This window comes from Oncorhynchus tshawytscha, linkage group LG06 (genome assembly GCF_018296145.1).
Source record: "Oncorhynchus tshawytscha isolate Ot180627B linkage group LG06, Otsh_v2.0, whole genome shotgun sequence".
Lineage (NCBI taxonomy): Eukaryota > Metazoa > Chordata > Actinopteri > Salmoniformes > Salmonidae > Oncorhynchus > Oncorhynchus tshawytscha.
Genome location: NC_056434.1, coordinates 57913224 through 57936745, shown reverse-complemented (window position 1 = coordinate 57936745; position 23522 = coordinate 57913224). Strand labels below are relative to the sequence as shown.

The following is a 23522-nucleotide window of genomic DNA, read 5'->3' as shown; positions in this document are numbered from 1 at the left end:
AGCTTTGGCCAAGTCAATAAAAATAGCAGCACAATATTGCTTCAAATCAAGGGCAATGGTGACATCATTGAGGACCTTTTAAGGTTGCAGTGACACGACACATCCATAACCTGAGAGGAAACCAGATTGCATACCAGAGAGAGAACTATACACATCAAGAAAGCCAGTCAGTTGATTATTGACACGTTTTTCCAACACTTTTGCTAAACATGGGCCGGCTAAGGATTATTGGTGTCTCTGAGGGTCTTTGTCCTGGTTTGCTAACTACCTCTCTCAAAGAGTGCAGTGTATAAAGTCAGAAAATCTGCTGTCTCACCCACTGCCTGTCACCTAGGGAATACCCCAAGGCTCAATCCTAGGCCACACGCTCTTCTCAATTTACATCAACAACATAGCTCAGGCAGTAGAAAGCTCTCTGAACCATTTATATGCAGAAGATAGTCTTATACTCAGCTGGCCCCTCCCCAGATTTCATGTTAAATGCTCGACAACAAAGCTATCTTAGTGTCCAACAAGCTTTCTCTACCCTTAACCTTGTTTTAAACACCTCCAAAACCAAGGTCATGTGGTTTGGTAAGAAGAATGCACCTCTTCCCACAGGTGTTATTACTACCTCTTAGGGTTTAGAGCTTGAGGTAGTCACCTCATACAAGTACTTGGGAATATGGCTAGACGGTGCACTGTCCTTCTCTCAGCACATATAAAAGCTGCAGGCTAAAGTTAAATCTAGACTTGGTTTCCTCTATCGTAATCACTCCTGTTTCACCCCAGCTGCCAAACTAACCCTAATTCAGATGACCATCCTACCCATGCTAGATTATGGAGACGTAATTTATAGATCGGCAGGTAAGGGAGCTCTCGAGCCATCAGATTTGCCACCAATGTTCCTTATAGGACACATCACTGCACTCTATACTCATCTGTAAACTGGTCATCTCTGTATACCTGTCACAAGACCCACTGGTTGATGCTTATTTAATAAACCCACTTAGGCCTCACTCCCCAATATCTGAGATATCTACTGCAGCCCGTATTCTCCACATACAACACCTGTTCTGCCAGTCATCTTCTGTTAAAGGTCCCCAAAGCGCACACATCCCTGGGTCGCTCCTCTTTTCGGTTGACTGCAGCTAGCAACTGGAACTAGCTGCAACAAACACTCAAACTGAACAGTTTTATCTCAATCTCTTCATTCAAAGACTCAATCATGGACATTCTTACTGACAGATGTGGCTGCTTTGTATGATGTATTGTTGTCTCTACCTTCTTGACCTTTGTGCTGTTGACTTTGCTCAATAATGTTTGTACCATGTTTTTGTGCTGCAACCATGTTTTTGTGCTGTTGTGATGTTGTGTTGCTACCATGCTGTGTTGTCATGTTTTGCTGTTATGTTGTTGTCTTAGGTCTCTCTTTATGTAGTGTTGTGTCTCTCTTGTTGTGATGTGTGCTTTATCCTATATTTATATTGTATTTTATTTATTTATTTTATCCCAGGCTCCCGTCCCCGCAGGAGGCCTTTTGCATTTTGGTAGGCCGTCAATGTAAATAAGAATTTGTTCTTAACTGACTGCCTAGTTAAATAAAGGTTAAATAAAAAATAAATATAAAATGATGGCCTGATTCACGTCTCCTCTGAACAGTTGATGTTGAGATGTGTCTGTTACTTGAACTCTGTGAAGCATTTATTTGGGCTGCAATTTCTGAGGCTGGTAACTCTTATGAATTCATCCTCTGCAAATTAAATCAAATTTGATTTGTCACATGCACTGAATACAACAGGTGTAGACCTTTCTGTGAAATGCTTACTTTCAAGCCCTCAATCAACAATGCAGTTAAGAAAAATAAGTGTTAAGTAAAAAATAGATAAATATAAAATAGAATAACAAATGATTAAAGAGCAGCAGTAAAATAAGTGGCAAGGCTATATACAGGGGGTACCAGCACAGAGTCAATGTGCGGGGGCACCGGTTAGTCAAGGTAACAGAGGTAATACGTACATTTAGGTAGAGTTATTAAAGTGACTATGCATTGATAATAAACAGAGTAGCAGTAGCATAAAAGAAGGGGGCGACAATGCAAATAGTCTGGGTAGCCATTTGATTAGCTGATCAGGAGTCGTATGGCTTGGGGGTAGAAGCTGTTAAGAAGCCTTTTGGACCTAGACTTGGCGCTCCGTTACTGCTTTCCGTGTGGTAGCAGAGAGAACAGTCTGACTAGGGTGACAACTTTTAGGGCGTTCCTTCTGACCGCCTGGTGTAGAGGTCCTGGATGGCAGAAACTTGGCCCCAGTGATGTACTGGGCCGTACGCACTACCCTCTGTAGTGCCTTGCGGTCGGAGGCCAAGCCGTTTCCATACCAAGTAGTGATGCAACCAGTCAGGATGCTCTCGATGGTGCAGCTGTAGAGCTTTTTGAGGATCTGAGGACCCATGCCAAATCTTTTCAGTCTCCTGAGGGAGAATAGGTTTTGTCGTGCTCCCTGGGTCTTGATGTGTTTGGACCATGATAGTTTGTTGGTGATGTGGACACCAAGGAACTTGAAGCTCTTAACCTGCTCCACTGCAGCCTTGTCGATTAGAATGTGGGCGTGGTCGGTCCTCCTTTTCCTGTAGTCCACAATCTCCTCTGTCTTTTTTTTTTTTACCCCTTTTTCGTGGTATCCAATTGTTGTAGTAGCTACTATCTTGTCTCATCGCTACAACTCCCGTACGGGCTCGGGAGAGACGAAGGTTGAAAGTCATGCGTCCTCCGATACACAACCCAACCAGCCGCACTGCTTCTTAACACAGCGCGCATCCAACCCGGAAGCCAGCCGCACCAATGCGTCGGAGGATACACCGTGCACCTGGCCACCTTGGTTAGCGCGCACTGCGCCCGGCCCGCCACAGGAGTCGCTGGTGCGCGATGAGACAAGGACATCCCTACCGACCAAGCCCTCCCTAACCCGGACGACGCTAGGCCAATTGTGCGTCGCCCCACGGACCTCCCGGTCGCGGCCAGTTACGACACAGCCTGGGCGCGAAGGGACTCTGATGGCACAGCTGGCGCTGCAGTACAGCACCCTTAACCACTGCGCCACCCGGGAGGCATCTCCTTTGTCTTGATCACGTTGAGGGAGCGGTTGTTATCCTGGCACCACACGTGTAGGCTCTCATCAATGTCGGTTGATCAGGCCTATCACTGTTGAGTTATTGGCAAACTTAATGATGGTGTTGAAATCGTGCCTGGCCATGGAGTCATGAGTGAACAGGGAGTAGTACAGGAGGGGACTGAGCACGCACCACTGAGGGGCCCCTGTGTTGAGGATCAGTGTGTTGTTACCTACCCTTACCACCTGGGGGCAGCTCGTAAGGAAGTCCAGGATCAAGTTGCAGAGGAAGGTGTTTAGTCCCAGGGTCCTTAGCTTAGCTGTGTGTGGAGTTAATGTGGTTAATGTGGTCTCGAGTTTTGTTTTACCTCTGGTTGCACATTTAACATTTAACATGCTGGTAGAAATTAGGTAAAACAGATTTAAGTTTCCCTACATTAAAGTCCCTGACCACTAGGAGCGCTGCCTCTGGATGAGCATTTTCCTGTTTACTTATGTCCGTATACAGCTCATTGAGTGCGGTCTTAGTGCCAGCATCGGTTTGTGGTGGTAAATAGACAGCTATGAAGAATATAGATGAAAACTCTCTTGGTATATAGTGTGGTCTAGAGCTTATCATGAGATACTCTACCTCAGGCAAAACCTTGAAACTTCCTTACAATTAGATTTTGTGCAGCAGAGGTAACTCTGTGTCTTCCTTTCCTCTGGCGGTCCTCATGTGCCAGTTTCATCATAGCACTTGATGGTTTTTGCGACTGCACTTGAAGAAACTTTCAAAGTTCTTGAAATGTTCCACATTGACTGACCTTCATGTCTTAAAGTAATGATGGGCTGTTGTTTCTTTTTGCTTATTTGAGCTGTCCTTGCCATAATATGGAAGTGGTCTTTTACCAAATTGGGCTATCTTCTGTATACCACCCCTACCTTGTCACAACACAACTGATTTGCTCAAACACATTAAGAAATTCAACCTTTAATGCACACATATTAATTTAAATACATTCGAGGTGACTACCACATGAAGCTGGTTGAGAGAAGGCCAAGATTGTGCAAAGCTGTCATCAAGGCAAAGGATGGCTACTTTGAAGAATCTCAAATATAAAATATATTTTGATTTTTTTTAACACTTTTTTGGTTACGACATGATTCCATATGTGTTATTTCATAGCTTGATGTCTTCACTATTATTCTATAATGTAGAAAATCGTAAAAATAAAAACCCTGGAATGAGTAGGTATGTCAACTTTTGACTGGTACTGTATTCACACGTGTGAATAACTAGCTTACTAACATTTACAAATGTGGGAGTAATGATTAATAAATGTTGAGCAAACGGTTTGTAAATGCCTTAATAATGGTTTATTATGGGACCTTAAAATAAAGGGCTACCCTAGGCTGTTGCTGGGCCCAACACAGGCAGTGTGGCCCCCTGGTCCCAGTGATGCTAGGCTTCGCGGCACATATATCTCAGCTGATGCTGCAGCAGGTCAAGTGTAGTGGACGTAGGGAGAAAACTGAGAGGGACAAACACTGACACATGTTCTGCCAGTTTATTGATATTTTGGAGATATATTATATAATTAACACTTAGGATGGGGACACATGTATGACATACTGTAAGTATTTAGGCTTTCATAAGGTATTATGAGCCAATGGTCATCTATTGGGCATTTATTCAGTAATCTTTCTTCTTTATCTAATAAATGTGTTTATTCATTCACAACTAGGATGTTGCTGGGCCCAGCACAGGCAGTATGGTCCCCTGGACTTCTGGTACCAGTGCTGTGGGAAAAGATGATAGGCTTAGCATAGACAGCTCAGAGGTGAGTGCAGTGGTTAGGAAGAAAACAGAGAGACACAGATGTACTGCCATTTCCTTAATATGTAGGGTCTATATGTCATTTTAACTATTAACACTTAGGTGTGACAGACAGACAGACCGACAGACAGAGTGACAACAGAGGAGAACAAGGAGAATCACAGACAGACAGAGTGACAACAGAGGAGAACAATGAAACAGACAGACAGACAGACAGACAGACAGACAGACAGACAGACAGACAGACAGACAGACAGACAGACAGACAGACAGACAGACAGACAGACAGACAGACAGACAGACAGACAGACAGACAGACAGACAGACAGACAGACAGACAGACAGACAGACAGAGCGACAACAGAGGAGAACAAGGAGAATCACAGACAGACAGAGTGACAGACAGATGGACAGACAGACAGTTGTATCTTCAGTGGTGCTTTTTACATGTTGCATTTGTCTTAAACATGAGCTGGTAAAAAAAGGAGGGCTATGTTTCACCGGTCACTGGTACAGTAAAAGTTGAGAAACGCTTAGCTTCTACGAATCTGAGAGTGGAAGACTCCTCTCTCGTCTCTAACATCTTTGTGAACAGTCCCATCACAAGTCAGACTGTTGAATAAACTTCATTTGAAAGTACTTTACTTTGCAGATTTTTTTCCTTATGCAGGAGGTAATCTATGACAAAATAGCCACAGAGTAGTGTTTATTAACCTGATTTTCAATATGCTGGTCTGTATGTCAGTTTGTGTTTTCAATGCTGATGCAATTCGCAGAGGACTTGCACAATACAGTATGTCAACAATGACCGAGTTTAACTGAGGAACAGACAAAAGTTGTCCCATGCAATCAGCTGGCAAACTTCCTACAGCCAAAAGGACCAACAGCACAGACAACCGGTAAATATCATTGTATTCAACATTCTGGCCTGTAGAGACAATTGCATCTTTTTTACAGCGACTTCTTTCAGACTGATTTCTGTGGAATAACCATGGTAACAGTCTCTGATATTTGGACATAGACACGCTGTCCTATAGTTGCCTAGGTTATGTTTCAGTAGCATTACTGCCTGTACGTGTAAGTAGTAGGGAGTGCGCGCTCGCGGTTATGTGGGTTGTTGTGGCTGAAATGCCAGGGCTGAATATCTGCCCCAGTCCGCCCCTGAAGAGGGGTGTGCCCTCACTGACTGTAGTTCGGCAACCTGTGTTAGACTAATCAAATAGCCTACAAGCACTCTGATCTCATGACTTACTTCCTGGTCGTCTTTTTCCTTCTGTAAAGTGCCTGTGTTATCGAACCTGCTACTATGGTTATTCTAAAAGGAATACCGTCCATTCTGTCGCCAGAGCTGCTGTATGCCCTGGCCAAGATGGGCCACGGAGACGAACTGGGTAAATAAATCAGCTAGCTACGCTCGTAAGGGCGAACATGGAACTTGCTGGTTCAGTGAAGGTCTGTGAACGTTGCCAGGTACAGCCACAAGTTCTAAGACAATGACCACACAAACCCGCGCAAAAGGTCTGAAAACGGACAGATGTATACAATAAACCCTTTTTCCATAACGTTATCGAGACAATTAAGAAGGAATCTCGACGTAACTTGTAAGGACGTTAGAAGCAAAATTATGTTTTCATCAAAATATGAATTATTGTGAACTATGACATGTCGTAAGAAAGACATTTGAATATGTCGCAAGAGGATAATTGGCCATTGTTAAACTCGCCCGATCACTTTCTGTCAATGGATGTCGATTTAACTCGTTGGCCATATGCCTTATTGCTTAATCATTGCAGTCAAACGAGTTAAATCGACATCCATAAGGGCTGTTAAGCGGGACGCAATGCAGGGTGACTCTACAGCCGTTAGCCCCGGTGTAATGGCCAGATACCACAAACCTCAGGGTGCCTTATTGCTTAAACTGGTTACCAACGTAATTAGAACAGTAACTTTTGTTTTGTTACACCCATGGTATACGGTCTGATATACCACATCTTTTAGCCAAGCAGCATGCAGGGCTCGACCCCGGTTTTGTAATTGTAAATGCATCTCCTTTGCGCACTATAGATAAATGACAGGAGTTTGAGTGATGAAAGTTGGACAGAGGATCTCCAAATCTCTGAGCAAGAAACACTTGGATGAACTTTTTTTTTAACGAATGTTAGGCTATTTTCTGGCAATTCTGCCATTATTATTGTGCCAGATGTTAAGACTGCAAAACATTTATAAATGGCCCATTTGCGAGATTGACCTGTCATTTCAATATGCATAGGCTACAGACTAAAATCTAGGTTTATTATTGTAATTCAACTTTGCCATGGTTTTGCTTAGATATATGCAGGTAGCCTTTAGCCCCTGATAGGCCTACATCTTATTTTGGATAGTCTACAGTAGCCTAGGCAAAATGTAGGCAAGCTGTGAACTGAACGATTTCAAAATCGAGTTCAAAATAACACACATTTATTCAACATGAATAGCTTGGCGATTTAGAGGTAAGAAGTGCTTGTGTTTCCCAATAGCCAGTGTTAGTTATATATATGTTTTACCTGTAGCCTAATCTGATTGACCTTCAATCTAATGCGTTCTAACAACTGATCGCCGCAATTGCGATAGAGCTTTGATAACTTGATAACAATTTAATTAACTGAACATGGCCATTAATAGTTGCATAATATAACACAAGGCTACAACAACAATACACACAAGTTATAGGCTATTTATTGAATCTGTTTGCCAGCTCCAGGTAGGTGTGTGCTACGCCGTCATCAAGGCAAAGTGTGGCTACTTTGAAGAATCTCAAATATAAAATATCTTTTGATTTGGTTAACATTTTTTGGGGGGTGACTACATGATTCCATATGTGTTATTTCATAGTTGTAATGTCTTCACTATTATTCTACAATGTAGAAAATAGTACAAATAAAGAAAAACAATTGCATGAATAGGTGTGTTCAAACTTTTGACTGATACTATCTGTATATATATAAAGTGCCTTCAGAAAGTGTTCAGACCCCTTGACTTTTCCCCCATTTTGTTACCTTACAGCCTTATTCTAAAATGGATTAATCAAAGTCCTCAGCAAACTACTCACAATACCCCATAATGACCAAGCAAAAACAGGTTTTTATAAATGTTTGCTAATTTATAAATAATAAACAGAAATATTATGTAGCATATTATAGCCACATTAGCCTATCTGTTTAGCAAAAACCAAGCCATGAGGTCGACGGAATAGAACTCCGAGACAGAATTGTATCAAGGCACAGATCTGGGGAAGGGTACCAAAAAAATGTCTGCAGCATTGAAGGTCCCCAAAAACACACATTCTTAAATAGAAGAAGTTTGGAACCACCAAGACTCTTCCAAGAGGTGGGAGCCCGGCCAAACTAAGCAATCGGGGGAGAAGGGCCTTTGTCAGGGAGGTGACCAAGAGCCCGATGGTCAATCTGACAGAGCTCCAGAGTTCCTCTGTGGAGATGGGAGAACCTTCCAGAATGACAACCATCTCTGCAGCACTCCACCAATCAGGCCTTTATGGTCGAGTGGCTAGACGGAAGCCACTCCTCAGTAAAAGGCACATGACAGCCTGCTTGGAGTTTGCAAAAAGGCGCTTAAAGACTCACAGACATTGAGAAACAAGATTCTCTGGTCTGATGAAACCAAGATTTAACGCTGTGGCCTTAATGCAAAGCGCCACCTCTGGAGAAAACTTAGCACCATTCCTACAGTGAAGCATGGTGGTGGCAGCATCATGCTGTGGGGATGTTTTTCAGCTGCAGGGACTGGGAGATTTGTCAGGATCAAGGCAAAGATGAATGGAGCAAAGTACAGAGAGATCCTTGATGAAAACCTGCTCCAGAGTGCTCAGGAACTCAGACTGGGGCGAAGGTTCACCTTCCAGCAGGACAACAACCATAAGCACACAGCCCAGACAACGCATGAGTGGTTTTGTGACAACTCTCTGAATGTCCTTGAGTGGCCCAGCTAGAGGCCGGACTTGAACCCGATCGAACATCTCTGAAGAGACCTGAAAATAGCTGTGCAGCAGCGCTCCCCATCCAACCTGAAAGAGCTTGAGAGGATCTGCAGACAAGAATGTGAGAAACTCCCCAAATACAGGTGTGCCAAGCTTGTGGTGTCATACCCAAGAAGACTCTAGGCTGTAATGCTGCCAAAGGTGCTTCAACTAAGCACTGAGTAAAGGGTTTGAATACTTGTGTAAATGTGATATTTCACTTTTTTTTAAATACATTTGCAAAAACTATAACCTGTTTTTGCTTTGTCAATATGGGGTATTGTGTGTAGATTGATGAGGGGGAAAAAAACATTTAATCAATTTTATAATAAGGCTGTAACCAAACAATGTGGAAAAAGTCAAGTGGTATGAATACTTTCTGAAGGCACTGTATATATATATTTATATATATATTTTAAGAGATTCCATGGCAGCTGGTGCAACTTAGAAGTATCCCAAAAACCAGCAAACCGCAACCAATATATTTTTCTGCCCGACATCGTTTTATATAGGCCAAATATTAGGTAAAAGCACTGACATGGCAACCCTGGTGCCGATGCATGTAATCGTGTTATCAGAGGCTCATGATCAGTTACGTCCGAAGGTTGGTTTAATCGAACAAACACTTTTGGTATTTGTTTCTCGGCAAAGATAATTTTGAGGAGATGGGAATTTCCATTGGATTCGTACTATCGCTGATAGTGTATGTTGCCCATGCGTCGGGCCGTGCGGTGCATTCTGGGTTCTTTGGGACAAGGCGTGCGCTCCTTCAAAGAGTGAGTGGGAGTCAATTGGGCGCAGGGTGGGGCGTTATACATTTCTCCATTCGTTGTCCAGCGCTATAAGTTCCTCCATCTATTTTTCCAATAGATTCATATATCTTATTTCTCTAATATCTCTGGTTTCGGTAGAAATCAAAACGGCTACGCTGCGCACTTAACGACGGCGTGTGGGAAGGCAACTATAATAATTTGTCTGCACTCAATTCCTTTGACCAGCAGGTGCCACTTTAATGTAATAATTTATGTCGATCTCGTCTATTACTGTTCTGTACTTTGTCATATGTGTACGTTTTTTTGTGGACCCCAGGAATGTGCAATAGCTAATGGGAATCTTCATAAACTAAACACTGTGTTGATTAAAGCATTGAGTAATTAACTTATTTTCGACACAATTGGCAATAATGCCTAAATGCTTCAGGAAGCTTCATTTCCCCATCCCTAGTGTCAGTGCAGTTCTAGGAATCCACATTTACCACATGTAACCTATGGTAATGTTGAATGTGCATAAAGATGGCAGAATTCAAATATGACATCATTGTTTTAGCACTATCCACACTGAGTTTTTAAACTTCAGCGTGTGATATGGTTCAATGTAACAATACAATGTAACAATAAATCAGCATATTGTTTTTTCAAGTTGCCTGAGTCTTGAAATTAAAATTGGGATCATGTATACATGTATGCAATAGTAAATAGAAGACATTACAGTTTTCAATTATCCCTCATCCAGTCAATCTGGCAACTTCTGTTTAAAAAAAAAAATAATGTGTCAACTCATCTCTCAACTCAAACTCCTGGTTACAGATTGAAGTCTCAAACAAGGACAATAAAAGATACATTGATATATTTGAATTCATTGTCTCATTACAGTTCTGGCTGATACAAACTTCCCTACCTCCTCCACCTGCACCTGTGGTCCCATTGAGATCCGAGCTGATGGTAGGTGTATAGTTAATCTTTACTTAACCAGGGGAACAGAAAAAACACTCTGGATACTTATGCTGTGTAGTACTGGTATGTAGTATACTTATATTTTTTTCCCCTGGCAAAAATGAAAACACGATGTATGTAAAATATTGTTTGCTATAGCATGGAAAATAATAAATAAATAATTGTTTCCAACATCAGGGCTGTTTTCCTAAAGAAGTTAAATCTGCTTTGTGTTTTGTTTCCTTGCCAGTGTTGCCACGATACTAACGAGTGTCACGATACTGGCCTTAATTAAAGTGTGTGTTGTATTGTATCATATGGTCAGTCTCTGTGATTTTCCTGCAGGTCTAGGGGCTGCTGAGCTTTTGGAGGCCATTTTGAAGCTATTGCCCCTGGATACCTACGTCCCCAGCCCGGTAGGTCCCCAGCAACTGGAAATGTCAATATGTCACATCTGGAGAGCTAGCTGGACAGTGACCAATTGTTTTGTGTGCATGTGCGTGTGTAGGCTGCCGTGATGGAGTTGGTGGACAGTGACAAAAAAAGGGGACTAGCCACTCCTGTATGGGATATCTTCAGACAGAAGCTGGCACATGCTGGGGTACAGGTGAGTGGATAGGGGTGAACGCTTGCGCACACACACATACTTATATGTTGAGGAAAGTTATTGTGTGTTCTGTGTCCAGGCTCCTCTAGAGAAGGTGGAGAGATTTGCATTCTATGAACGAGCCAAGAAAGCCTTTGCTGTTGTAGCAACTGGGTGAGATACAGGATTTTCTCTCTTTGTGTGTGCGTGTCCGTGTGCGCGTGTGTGTGTGTGTGTATCAGTGTAGATAAATGGGGTGACAGGTAACCTAGCGGTTAAGAGCGTTGGGCCAGTGACCGAAAGGTCTCTGGTTCAAATCCCCCAGCTGGCAAGGTGGAGAAATCGGCCATTCTGCCCTTGAGCAAGGCAGTTAACACCCAACAACAACTGCTCCCAGGCCGCCGATGACGACAATTAAGCCAGCCCCCTGCACCTGTCTGATTCGGAGGGGTTGGGTTAAATGGTGGAAGACACATTTCGGTTGAATTCATTCAGATGTGCAACTGACTAGGTATCTCTCTAGTTTTGTGTGTGTGTGTTTACTGTGTCCCTCTCTCTTTATAAACAGGGAGACAGCGCTCTATGGGTGCCTGATACTGAAGAAGGGAGTCATCCCGGGTGAACTACTAGATTGACACACAACAATGAATGTTATCGACGGGGCACAATCAAATTTTGCATTACCTAACAAATTACCTAAGAATTTGAGTTTGCATGTTTCTGAGAAACATCTAGATTTTCTTAAAAAATATATATTATTTTAATGTTGATGTCAAGATCCATCTGAAATCTAAAATGCAATGTATCAATTGTAAATAAACAATATAGTGATTTTTCTATTTGTATTCCATGTGAATGATTGTTAATTAGATGTAAGACAGACATTACAGTAGAGGTTACAAGTGTCTTTAATGTCTTAGAAGATCGACTTATACAGTACTGGTTACTAAACATATAATAAACGGTTAGATCCATACAGTGTTAGTTTATAGACTTCTATAGAGTCACTCCGATGTGCATTTAACCCATTGCTGTATGTACAGCTTTTAACCAAACAATTCATTTTGAAATTCTCAACAAAAATTCTCAAAACCATATTACCATCAGTGAAATAAATTATTTCATCATTAGCATAATTATTTTTCTCATCATAACCAGTATTTGATTGGATGCAGTAGAGCTGTAGCTGACTGTAGAGCTGACAGTTAGGGGGCAGATATCATGGGTCTTATGTGTTTAATTAATGATGATGGAGGTAATCCAGGTCCTCCTCTGGTTCTCTGTACATCCTCTGAGAGGGCCGATCGGCAGACTGCTGCCTGTCCTGGCCACTCCCATTCACCTGAACAGGTACAGGCCGGTCACCATGGTAGAGGTCATCCCTGTCTTCCTCTGGCTCACTATGACCCTTGACCTCTGCCCCTACAGCAGAGCGCTCCCCCTGGTGAGGCACGTCCACTTGGTACAGCCCGTCTCCCCTCTTCATCTCTGGATGGTAGAGTTCGTCCCAGTCCTGTTCAGGGTGCCGTGGATCCACCTGGCTTGAGAAGAGATGAGAGATGTTATCTAGATCTATCCCAGCCTCCTGGTAGTACTTGGTGTTATCCTCCTCTAGGGGCTCTGTCTGGATGGCCATCCCAACGAAGGTGTCCTCTGACTGAGATCGGGCTCTGGCCAGGTCAGCATCATGGGGCTGCTCCATGGATGAGTGGTATAGATGGTCCATGTCCTCCTCGGTTGTGGAGTATCTGCCTTGGACTACCTCTTTTTCTACCTTCTTTCTCTTCCCACCCCCCCCTCTCATGTTCTTCCAGATGGGCATGACAGGGTGGATGCCATTGTTAGTGATGTCCATGTCTTTGGGAGCCTCCACCTGCTTCAGCCCCAGATCAAACATCACCTCCTTTTCAGACCTAAAGAGGGAGTGAACAGTGAAGCATTATCACTGGGTGGAGGGAGGGAAACGCAGGCCGAGATTCAATCTGTATAATGCTGTGGACAATGTTAGCGCATTTGTGGAATTCACATTCAAGGTAAACGGCGCATTGTCGACAAAGTGCGATTGGATTGCATCCCGGCTTTAGGCTGATACACATTTTCTGCACAGGTCTGAATATTTTATTATATATGAACCGAACGATAACAGAACAGAGAGGACTCACATCAGAGTCTCCTGGACTGCAGACTCAGCCACTTTATCCTGCAAGAGAGAGAACAGAAGACTGGTGCATAGGAGAATAATAGTACCTAGTACACTGAAGGGAGGCGAGTACATAAATTGAAGTAAAGTTATATTTATGCAGTCTACGGTACGTACCCAGGACTTGTATGGCTTGGCTGAGTTGCCATAAACCAGTAGAGAGATGCAGATCAACACAGAAATTCTGAGAGGAAGAGAGACATGATGATTATTGACTATTGATGATGATTATTAACCTGATTAACTGACAACTGATTCACTGTGTTCTGTACTATATGGCAGTGGTTTTCCTCTGAAAGTACAGGAAGAGGTTCTTACCTGAACATGATGTCTCTGTGAAGTGTTCTTCCAGTGTGTTTCTCAGCTGATATTATAGTCTGGGTGATACACACACCTGTACTGACACACAATAGATCAAAGGTTGTATAATAAACTCTGATTTCGACCTTTGAACTCACCCAGTTATTCAGTATTATTAGTCATGTTGGCTGTCATGTTGGGGCGGCAGGGTAGCTTAGTGGTTAAACTATTGGACTAGTAACCTGAAAGGTTGCAAGTTCAAATCCCCGAGCTGACAAGGTACAAATCTGTCGTTTGGCCCCTGAACAGGCACTTAACCCACTCTTCCTAGGCTGTCATTGGAAATAAGATTTTTTTCTTAACTGACTTGCCTAGTTGAATAAAGGTCAAAATAAAGAATGTTTGGGTTGTTTGGCTATGACATTTGAATAGGTTGTTTAGTTTAGGGTATACACTATGAGAAGTCGTCATGTGGAGAAGGAAGTCATAAGTGACATTTTAACCTTGCCATCACCACTGCTACACACTAAAGAGGCCCTAACTGTTCTTAATCTGTGATGGATTTAAATGACAACGCACAGGGACAAAATAGTTACACATTTACGTTTGGAATGGATTGTATTCTGGAAATATGAAGTCATTTATACAAGTCTGACATACTGCTGCTGAAGTTGAATTTAATATTGATATTATTGATATTATTGTTTCTGTCTGACACACTGGGGCCAGCAAGCCTAGCCCAGATTCTGTATGTCAGCATAACAACACAGTGAGATGAATCATTAACCATCTACTATGCTATCTGATGTTACCATGGTCTAATCTTCTAACAGCCTTCACCACTGTGTCACTGGAGCTAATTACACACACACACAAACATACACATACATAGTTCAACCCCCCTTAAGACACCCACCAGCCTGGTTTCATAGACTTTATGTAAATGTAAGTCCGGGACACTCAAATGTGTATGATACAGTTGAAGTCGGAGGTTTACATACACCTTAGCCAAAAACATTCAAACTCAGTTTTTTACAATTCCTGACATTTAATTAATTTAATCTAACGCACAGCAAGCGGTACCGGAGCGCCAAGTCTAGGTCCAAGAGGACTCTAAACAGCTTCTACCCTCAAGCTGTAAGACTCCTGAACATCTAATCAAATGGCTACCTGGACTATTTGCATTGCCCCCCCTCTTTTACACAGCTGCTACTCTCTGTTGTTGTCGTATATGCATAGCCATTTTAATAACTCTACCTACATGTAAACTACCGGTCAAAACTCCTACTCATTCAAAGGTTTTTATTTAGACTATTTTCTACATTGTAGCATAATAATGAAGAGATCAACACTATGAAATAACACATATGGAATCATGTAGTAACCAAAAAGTGTGAAACAAATCAAAATATATTATATATTTGAGATTCTTCAAATAGCCACCCTTTGCCTTGATGGAAGCTTTATACGCTCTAGACATTCTCTCAACCAGCTTCATGAGGTAGTCACTTGGAATGCATTTCAATCAACAGGTGTGCCTTGTTAAAAGTTGATTTGTGGAATTTCTTTCCTTAATTTTTAATGTTTGCCGTTGGAAGGAGACCAAGGTGCAGCGTGGTAAGTGTTCATGGTTCTTTAATTACTCAGAACACCAAACAAAAACAACAAAAGAATAACGAACGTCACATTCTGCAGGCTTCAGAGAGCTAACAAAAAACAAGATCCCACAAACACCAAAAGGAGAATGACAACTTATATGTGATCCCCAATCAGAGACAACGATAAACAGTTGCCTCTGATTGGGAACCACACTTGGCAAAAAAACAAAGAAAAAGAAAACATAGAAATAAAAAAACTAGAATGCCCACCCTAGTCACACCCTGGCCTAACCAAAATAGAGAATAAAAGCCTCTCTATGGCCAGGGCGTGACATTGTAATGCATTTGAGCTAATCAGTTGTGTTGTGACAAGGTAGGGGATATACAGAAGATAGCCTATTTGGTAAAATACCAAATCCATATTATGGCAAGAACAGCTCAGATTAGCAAAGAGAAATGGCAGTCCATCATTACTTTAAGACATGAAGGTCAGTCAACACGGACATTTTCAAGAACTTTGAAAGTTTCTTTAAGTCCAGTCGCAAAAATGACTCACATCAACACCATTATCCCAGAAACCCTAGACACATCCCAATTTGCATACTGCCCAAACAGATCCACAGATGATGCAATCTCTATTGCACTCCATACTGCCCTTTCCCACCTGGACAAAAGGAACACTTATGTGAGAATGCTATTCATTGACTTCAGCTCAGCGTTCAACACCATAGTACCCTCAAAGCTCATCACTAAGCTAAGGATCCTGGGACTAAACACCTCCCTCTGCAACTGGATCCTGGACTTCCTGACAGGCCGCCCCCAGGTGGTGAGAGTAGGTAGCAACACATCTGCCATGCTGATCCTCAACACTGGAGCTCCCCAGGGGTGCGTGCTCAGTCTCCTCCTGTACTCCCTGTTCAACCACGACTGCATGGCCAGGCACGACTCCAACACCATCATTAAGTTTGCAGACGACACAACAGTGGTAGGCCTGATCACCGACGAGACAGACAATAGGGAGGAGGTCAGAGACCTGGCCGGGTGGTGCCAGAATAACAACCGCTCCCTCAACGTAACCAAGACTAAGGAGATGATTGTGGACTACAGGAAAAGGAAGACCGAGCATGCCCCCATTCTCATCGACGGGGCTGTAGTGGAGCAGGTTGAGAGCGTCATGTTCCTTGGTGTCCACATCAACAACAAACTAGAATGGTCCAAACACACCAAGACAGTCGTGAACAGGGCATGACAAAGCCTATTCCCCCTCAGGAAACTAAAAAAATTTGGCATGGGTCATGAGATCTTCAAAAGGTTCAACAGCTGCAACATCGAGAGCATCCTGACTGTTGCTTCACTGCCTCTGACCGCAAGGCACTTCAGAGGGTAGTGCGTACGGCCCAGTACATCACTGGGGCTAAGCTGCCTGCCATCCAGGACCTCTACACCAGGCGGTGTCAAAGACCCGAGCCACCCCAGTCATAGACTGTTCTCTCTACTACCGCATGGCAAGCAGTACCGGAGTTCCAAGTCTCGGACAAATGGTTTCTCAACCGTTTTTATCCCCAAGCCATAGGACTCAGGTACAAGTAATCAAATGGCTACCCGGACTATTTGCATTGTGTGCCTCCCCAATCCCTCTTTTTACGCTGCTGCTACTCTCTGTTTATCATATATGCATAGTCACTTTAACTAAACATTCATGTACATATTACCTCAATTGGGCCGAACAACCAGTGCTCCCCCACATTGGCTAACCAGGCTATCTGCATTGTGTCCCGCCACCCGCCAACCCCCTCTTTTATGCTACTCTCTGTTCGTCATATATGCATAGTCACTTTAACCATATCTGCATGTACATACTTCCTCAATCAGCCTCACTAACCGTTGTCTGTATGTAGCCTCGCTACTTTTGTAGCCTCGCTACTGTATATAGCCTGTCTTTTTACTGTTGTTTTATTTCTTTACTTACCTATTGTTCACCTAATACGTTTTTTGCACTATTGGTTAGAACCTGTTGTATTCGGTGCACGTGACAATTAAACTTTTATTTGTTTTGATTTGTAAAATCATCAAGCGCTATGATGAAACTGGCTCTCATGAGGATCGCCACAGGAATGGAAGACCCAGAGTTACCTCTGCTGCAGAGGATAAGTTCATTCGAGTTACCAGGCCTTCATGGTCAATTTGCTGCAGAGAAACCACTACTAAAGGACACCAATAAGAAGAAGACACTTTCTTGGGCCAAGAAACACGAGCAATACACATTAGACCGGTGGAAATTTGTCCTTTGGTCTGGCGTCCAAATTGGAGATTTTTGGTTGAAACCACCGTGTCTTTGTGAGACGTGGTGTGGGTAGACGAATGATCTCTGCATATGTATTTCCCACCATAAAGCATGGAGGAGGAGGTGTTATGATGTGAGGGTGCTTTGCTGTTGACACTGTCTGTGATTTATTGACAATTCAAGGCACACTTAACCATCATGGCTACCACAGCATTCTGCAGTGATATGCCATCCCATCTGGTTTGGGCTTAGTGGGACTATCATTTGTTTTTCAATAGGACAATGACCCAACACACCTCCAGGTTGTGTAAGGGCTATTTTACCAAGAAGGAGAGTGATGGAATGCTGCATCAGATGACCTGGCCTCCACAATCCCCCAACCTCAACCAGATAGAGATGGTTTGGGATGGGTCGGATCACAGAGTGAAGGAAAAGCAGCCAACAAGTGCTCAGCATATGTGGGATCTCCTTCAAGACTGTTGGAAAAGCATTCCAGGTGAAGCTGGTTGAGAGAATGCCAAGAGTGTGCAAAGCTGTCATCAGGCAAAGGGTGGCAATTTGAAGAATCTCAAATATAAAATATATTTTGAATTGTTGAACACTTTTTTGGTTACTACATGATACCATATGTGTTATTTCATAGTTTTGATGTCTTAAATTTTATTCTACAATGTAGAAAATAGTAGAAATAAAGAAAAACCCTTGAATGAGTACTGTAGTTGTTATAAAACTTTTGACCGGTAGTGTATATGATTTGGCTGTATATATTTTTAGATATAGGCCGATTGTAAAAAACAAGTACAAACATAACTTTAAGCTACACATTCTTTTGACAGAGGTAATGAACTGTCCATTGAACAGCACAGCAATTGATAAAACAGGACCCGTAACATACACGCACGCACACAATGATTCCACATGGGATGAAACCCGTAATCATCTGCACAATACAAGTGTCACGAAAGCCAAAACTACACAGCACATGTACTCACACGACCTTCACTTCATACTCGTCGCCAAACCCACTGGCTCCATGTCATCTACAAGACCCTGCTAGGTAAAGTCCCCCCTTATCTCAGCTCGCTGGTCACCATAGCATCTCCCACCTGTAGCACACACTCCAGCAGGTATATCTCTCTAGTCACCCCCAAAACCAATTCTTTCTTTGGCCGCCTCTCCTTCTAGTTCTCTGCTGCCAATGACTGGAACGAACTACAAAAATCTCTGAAACTGGAAACACTTATCTCCCTCACTAGCTTTAAGCACCAACTGTCAGAGCAGCTCACAGATTACTGCACCTGTACATAGCCCACCTATAATTTAGCCCAAACAACTACCTCTTTCCCCACTGTATTTAATTTATTTATTTATTTTGCTCCTTTGCACCCCATTATTTTTATTTCTACTTTGCACATTCTTCCATTGCAAATCTACCATTCCAGTGTTTTACTTGCTATATTGTATTTACTTTGCCACCATGGCCTTTTTTGCCTTTACCTCCCTTATCTCACCTCATTTGCTCACATCGTATATAGACTTGTTTATACTGTATTATTGACTGTATGTTTGTTTTACTCCATGTGTAACTCTGTGTCGTTGGATGTGTCGAACTGCTTTGCTTTATCTTGGCCAAGTCACAATTGTAAATGAGAACTTGTTCTCAACTTGCCTACCTGGTTAAATAAAGGTGAAATAAAAAGTTAAAATAAAATGCACATTGTAACAATAATTGACAGCCAGGTGTCAATTATTGGGCTGTCAATTATTGTTACAATGTGAATTTTATTTTATTTTTTTATTTCACCTTTATTAGATAAATTATCATGAAGTCACCCAGGTGTCCCACACAAGTAGCCCAAATGTAACCAAGTGGCCAAATTGGTGAAGTTATACATTTTGAATGGAATAACTATATACAAAATACCAAAATGGTATTCTAACACACCCCCCCCAAAAAATGGAGAAAAAACATGAAAAAAATATATACACATTTGCAAAATAACACTTTCAATATTTGGAAGACCCTCAGTCCTCTACACAATATTGTGCTGCTAATGCCAGGTGCCATAGCAGTCTCTTTCTGCTGTAAAGCAGAGGGTCACCAAGCATGTGGTGCAGGTGATGGGGGGACTTCATTTTGCAAAGAACACAGCGACGCCTCCATGCTGTGCCCTTTTGGCCCTGAGGCACATCCATGCCTGGAGAAATAAATTTGGGCAGATGAACACCTCTTGTGGCAGGAGCAGAAGGGACAGAGGTAGAGGGGCAGGAACGTGGTGCAGTGGTGCTGTGGTGCTGTAGCCAGCAAGCTCCTTGATGAGCAGCTCTCTGAAGGCTAGCTGTGAGTTGGGGGGCTTTCCACAGCTCTTAGCCATTTCCTTGTGTAGGATGAATGCATTCACCACAGCAATGTCGATGAAATGATAGAAGAAGGTCTTGTACCATTTCATCGCCTTATGGAGATCATTGTAATAGCCTATCAGCGCATCTGACAGGTCCACACCTCCCATGCTCTTTATTGCAGTTGGAATGGGGACATTAATATATTAATATAATTTAATATCATTTTGCACGCCCAATTTTTCAGTTTTTGATTTGTTAAAAAAGTTTGAAATATCCAATAAATGTCGTTCCACTTCATGATTGTGTCCCACTTGTTGTTGATTCTTCACAAAAAAATACAGTTTTATATCTTTATGTTTGAAGCCTGAAATGTGGCAAAAGGTCGCAAAGTTCAAGGGGGCCGAATACTTTCGCAAGGCACTGTACATACAAACATACCCCCACCCACAATGTATACATTTCATTACATTTTTATATATTGCTACTAAAATTTTAAAAAATCACAAATAATATTTTATATTATTAATTTCAAACAACAGCGTTATCATGAGAAGAACTTACCAGTCCAAAACGATGTCCTCTCCGTTCAAAAAATATTCCTCCATTTGGGAATCAAAGCTATGCTAGGTAAATGAATCGTCCTCCAACAATCTCTGTCTCACTTTCCCGATCAATTGCTTCTAAAATTGTGTGTACATCTGTATATCTAGACTTAGATTTAGCTTTCCCTGATTTAGTCGCCATACTGATTGATATATAAACAGCTGAAGATGCACTTTACCAAAATAGTGCTGTGTGTAACATGCGTGGCTCCTTCCAGTATGAATCTTCATTGGCGAATGACCCTCTTTACGCCGGAGTTTACTACATGGGTTGGTTTTCCAACACATAACCATTACATATTGCCGTTTACCTCAGCTCATTGGCTATCGACCAAGCTAGATTTCAAGACGATCAGTGGTCATTGGGTTAAAATACAGTCAATCAACGAAACAGCGGTCATATCATTGGTGTACAATGATGTCATTACTTGTTGTCTTCAAATCGGTTTCTTTCAGTCAATACATCCCGCGAAATGACCCATCAAGTTTGGTTGTGTTACAAACAACCAGTTGATTGCAATGAAACCAAACATAACTGGATAAAGTCCCGTTTAGTGTGTGTTTTTACATCAAATGTGTCGTCGAAAATTGAATGAGACGGAATTCACGACACAAGTGGTTCACAAAATGTTTTGTGTTAGGTTATAAAAATTGATTTTATCAAACAAAAGACTATTCACTGTGTAACAATGAGCATTGGGATTGCAAACAGAGGAAGATCGTCAAAGGTAAACTATTTATTTTATTGCAATTTGTGATTTTGTTATGCCTGTGCTGGTTGAAATAGTTTTGGGGCTCTGTCCTCAGATAATCGCATCGTATTCTTTCGCAGTAATTCCTTTTTTAAATCGGACAACGCAGTTGGATTAGCAAGATTCTAGGCTTTCGAACCATGTGAGACACTTGTATTTTCATTCATGTTTAATATGACTATTTATGTAGCGATCACCGTATGTTGTCGAATTTAATCCCGCTAAGGGGTTCGGTGAGCAGAGAGGTTAATATATTGCAGAAATGCCCAATTGACTGACCCGTTGAACTCGGGATGGCCGGGCAGTGATAGTGGTTCCTCTCCATCGCTTGTTGGTGTTGATTTCAGCCTGTCCATTTGGTGATGGTTCATCACTGTTGAAACTTATTACAAACGGACAAAAGTCAGCTGTCAAGTCAACATCCATCAGTCAATAAGATAGCATTCTGACACCAAATTGATACATACTGACACCAAACCCAATTTGTCCAACACATTTAGAAGCCAACTATCACATATTTCAGAGAAGGCCCAAAATTCACAGCGCCTTCTGTTTAAAACTTCTTACGGCTGAAATCACGCTAACGGCATCGATATGACAACAGCCAGTGAAAGTGCAGGGCGCCAAATTCAAACAACAGAAATCTCATAATTAAAATTCCTCAAACATACAAGTATTTTACACCATTTTAAAGATACATTTGTTGTTAATCCCACCACAGTGTCCGATTTCATAAAGGCTTTACAACGAAAGCACACCAAACGATTATGTTAGGTCAGCACCTAGTCACAGAAAAACAAAAATGTTCCAGCCAAAGAGAGGAGTCACAAAAAGCAGAAATAGAGATAAAATGAATCACTAACCTTTGATGATCTTCATCAGATGACACTCATAGGACTTCATGTTACATTACATGTATGTTTTGTTTGATAATGTTCATATTTATATCCAAAAATCTCAGTTTACATTGGCGCGTTATGTTCAGTAATGTTTTGCTTCCAAAACATCCAGTGATTTTACAGAGAGCCACATCAATTTACAGAAATCATAATAAACATTGATAAAAGATACAGGTGTTATGCGTGGAATAATAGATATACCTCTCCTTAATGCAACCACTGTGTAAGATTTAAAAAAAACTTTACATAAAGATACCCGCCATGTTGTGGAGTCAACAGAAGTCAGAAATAGCATTATAAATATTCACTTACCTTTGATGATCTTCATCAGACTGCACTCCCAGGAATCCCAGTTCCACAATAAATGTTTGTTTTGTTCGATAAAGTCCCTAATTTATGTCCAAATACCTCCTTTTTGTTTGCGCTTTTAGTTCACAAATCCAAATTCATGAGGCGCAAGCACTAGGTCCAGACAAAAAGTCAAAAAGTACCATTACAGTTCGTAGAAACATGTCAAACGATGTGTAGAATCAATCTTTAGGAAGTTTTAAACATAAATCTTCAATAATGTTCCAACCGGAGAATTCCTTTGTCTTTAGAATTGCAATGGAACACAGGTTGCTCTCACGGGCGCACGCGTGATCAGCTCATGGCCTTCTGCTAGACCTCTGGTTGAAACAGCTCTCATTCTCTCCTCCTTCACAATATAAGCCTCAAACAAGGTTCTAAAGACTGTAGACGTCTTGTGGAAGCCTTAGGAAGTGCAATCGGACCAAATTTACACTGTATCTTGGATAGGCAAAGAGTTAAAAAACTACAAACCGCAGATTTTCCACTTCCTGGTTGGAGTTCTTCTCAGGTTTTTGCCTGCCATATGAGTTCTGTTATACTCACAGACATCATTCAAGAGTATTTTCTATCCAAATCTACTAATAATATGCATATCTTAGCTTCTGGGCCTGAGTAGCAGGCAGTTTATTCTGGGCACCTTATTCATCCAAGCTACTCAATACTGCCCCCTAGCCATATGAAATTAAACCTTAATAAAAACTTAAAACAAGTAGTAACGTTCTAGCTGCGGGTCCAGTTCAGACATGTGTAGACCTAGCTGAGGCTACCCGAAATCCCGAGTTTCGGCTCGACAGGAGCCCAAGCTGCGACCTTAGTGCTGAAAATTCACTTTTTTCCGGGTGGTGCTACGGGGTCCCTGAAAGATCTATCGGACAGAAACTTTAGGGTCCGTCTCTATGGGCCGAGCCGGTTTCAATGCACCTAGTCTTGTGATTCTGGGACTTTTCTAAATGTTGGCATTTTCGCGATGTTCAG

At 42.0% G+C, this 23522-nt stretch overlaps 2 protein-coding genes across 3 annotated transcripts; one reads left to right on the top strand and one right to left on the bottom strand.

The window, feature by feature from the left end:
- The first annotated feature begins 6111 nt into the window (after nucleotides 1-6111).
- Nucleotides 6112-12055, top strand: fuom (fucose mutarotase). 2 transcript variants are annotated; one of them, XM_024424290.2, is made up of 6 exons: nucleotides 6114-6299; nucleotides 10573-10641; nucleotides 10978-11048; nucleotides 11141-11239; nucleotides 11319-11392; nucleotides 11787-12055. In XM_024424290.2, the coding sequence occupies exons 1-6, from the start codon at nucleotides 6215-6217 to the stop codon at nucleotides 11851-11853; spliced, it is 465 nt and encodes a 154-aa protein (XP_024280058.1). In that variant the 5' UTR covers nucleotides 6114-6214; the 3' UTR covers nucleotides 11854-12055. The 2 variants fall into 2 exon arrangements, with proteins under 2 accessions (XP_024280060.1, XP_024280058.1); XM_024424292.2 differs by lacking the exon at nucleotides 11787-12055 and having other exon boundaries at nucleotides 6112-6299; nucleotides 11297-11362.
- Nucleotides 12056-12108: 53 nt separating this feature from the next.
- On the bottom strand, nucleotides 12109-13825 carry si:ch211-217g15.3 (uncharacterized protein LOC368914 homolog). Its single transcript, XM_024424289.1, has 4 exons — nucleotides 13737-13825; nucleotides 13536-13602; nucleotides 13381-13418; nucleotides 12109-13131 (listed from the first exon to the last, which is right to left on the bottom strand). Exons 1-4 carry the CDS (start codon nucleotides 13742-13744, stop codon nucleotides 12459-12461), a joined length of 786 nt encoding a protein of 261 aa, XP_024280057.1. The 5' UTR covers nucleotides 13745-13825; the 3' UTR covers nucleotides 12109-12458.
- Nucleotides 13826-23522: the final 9697 nt, after the last annotated feature.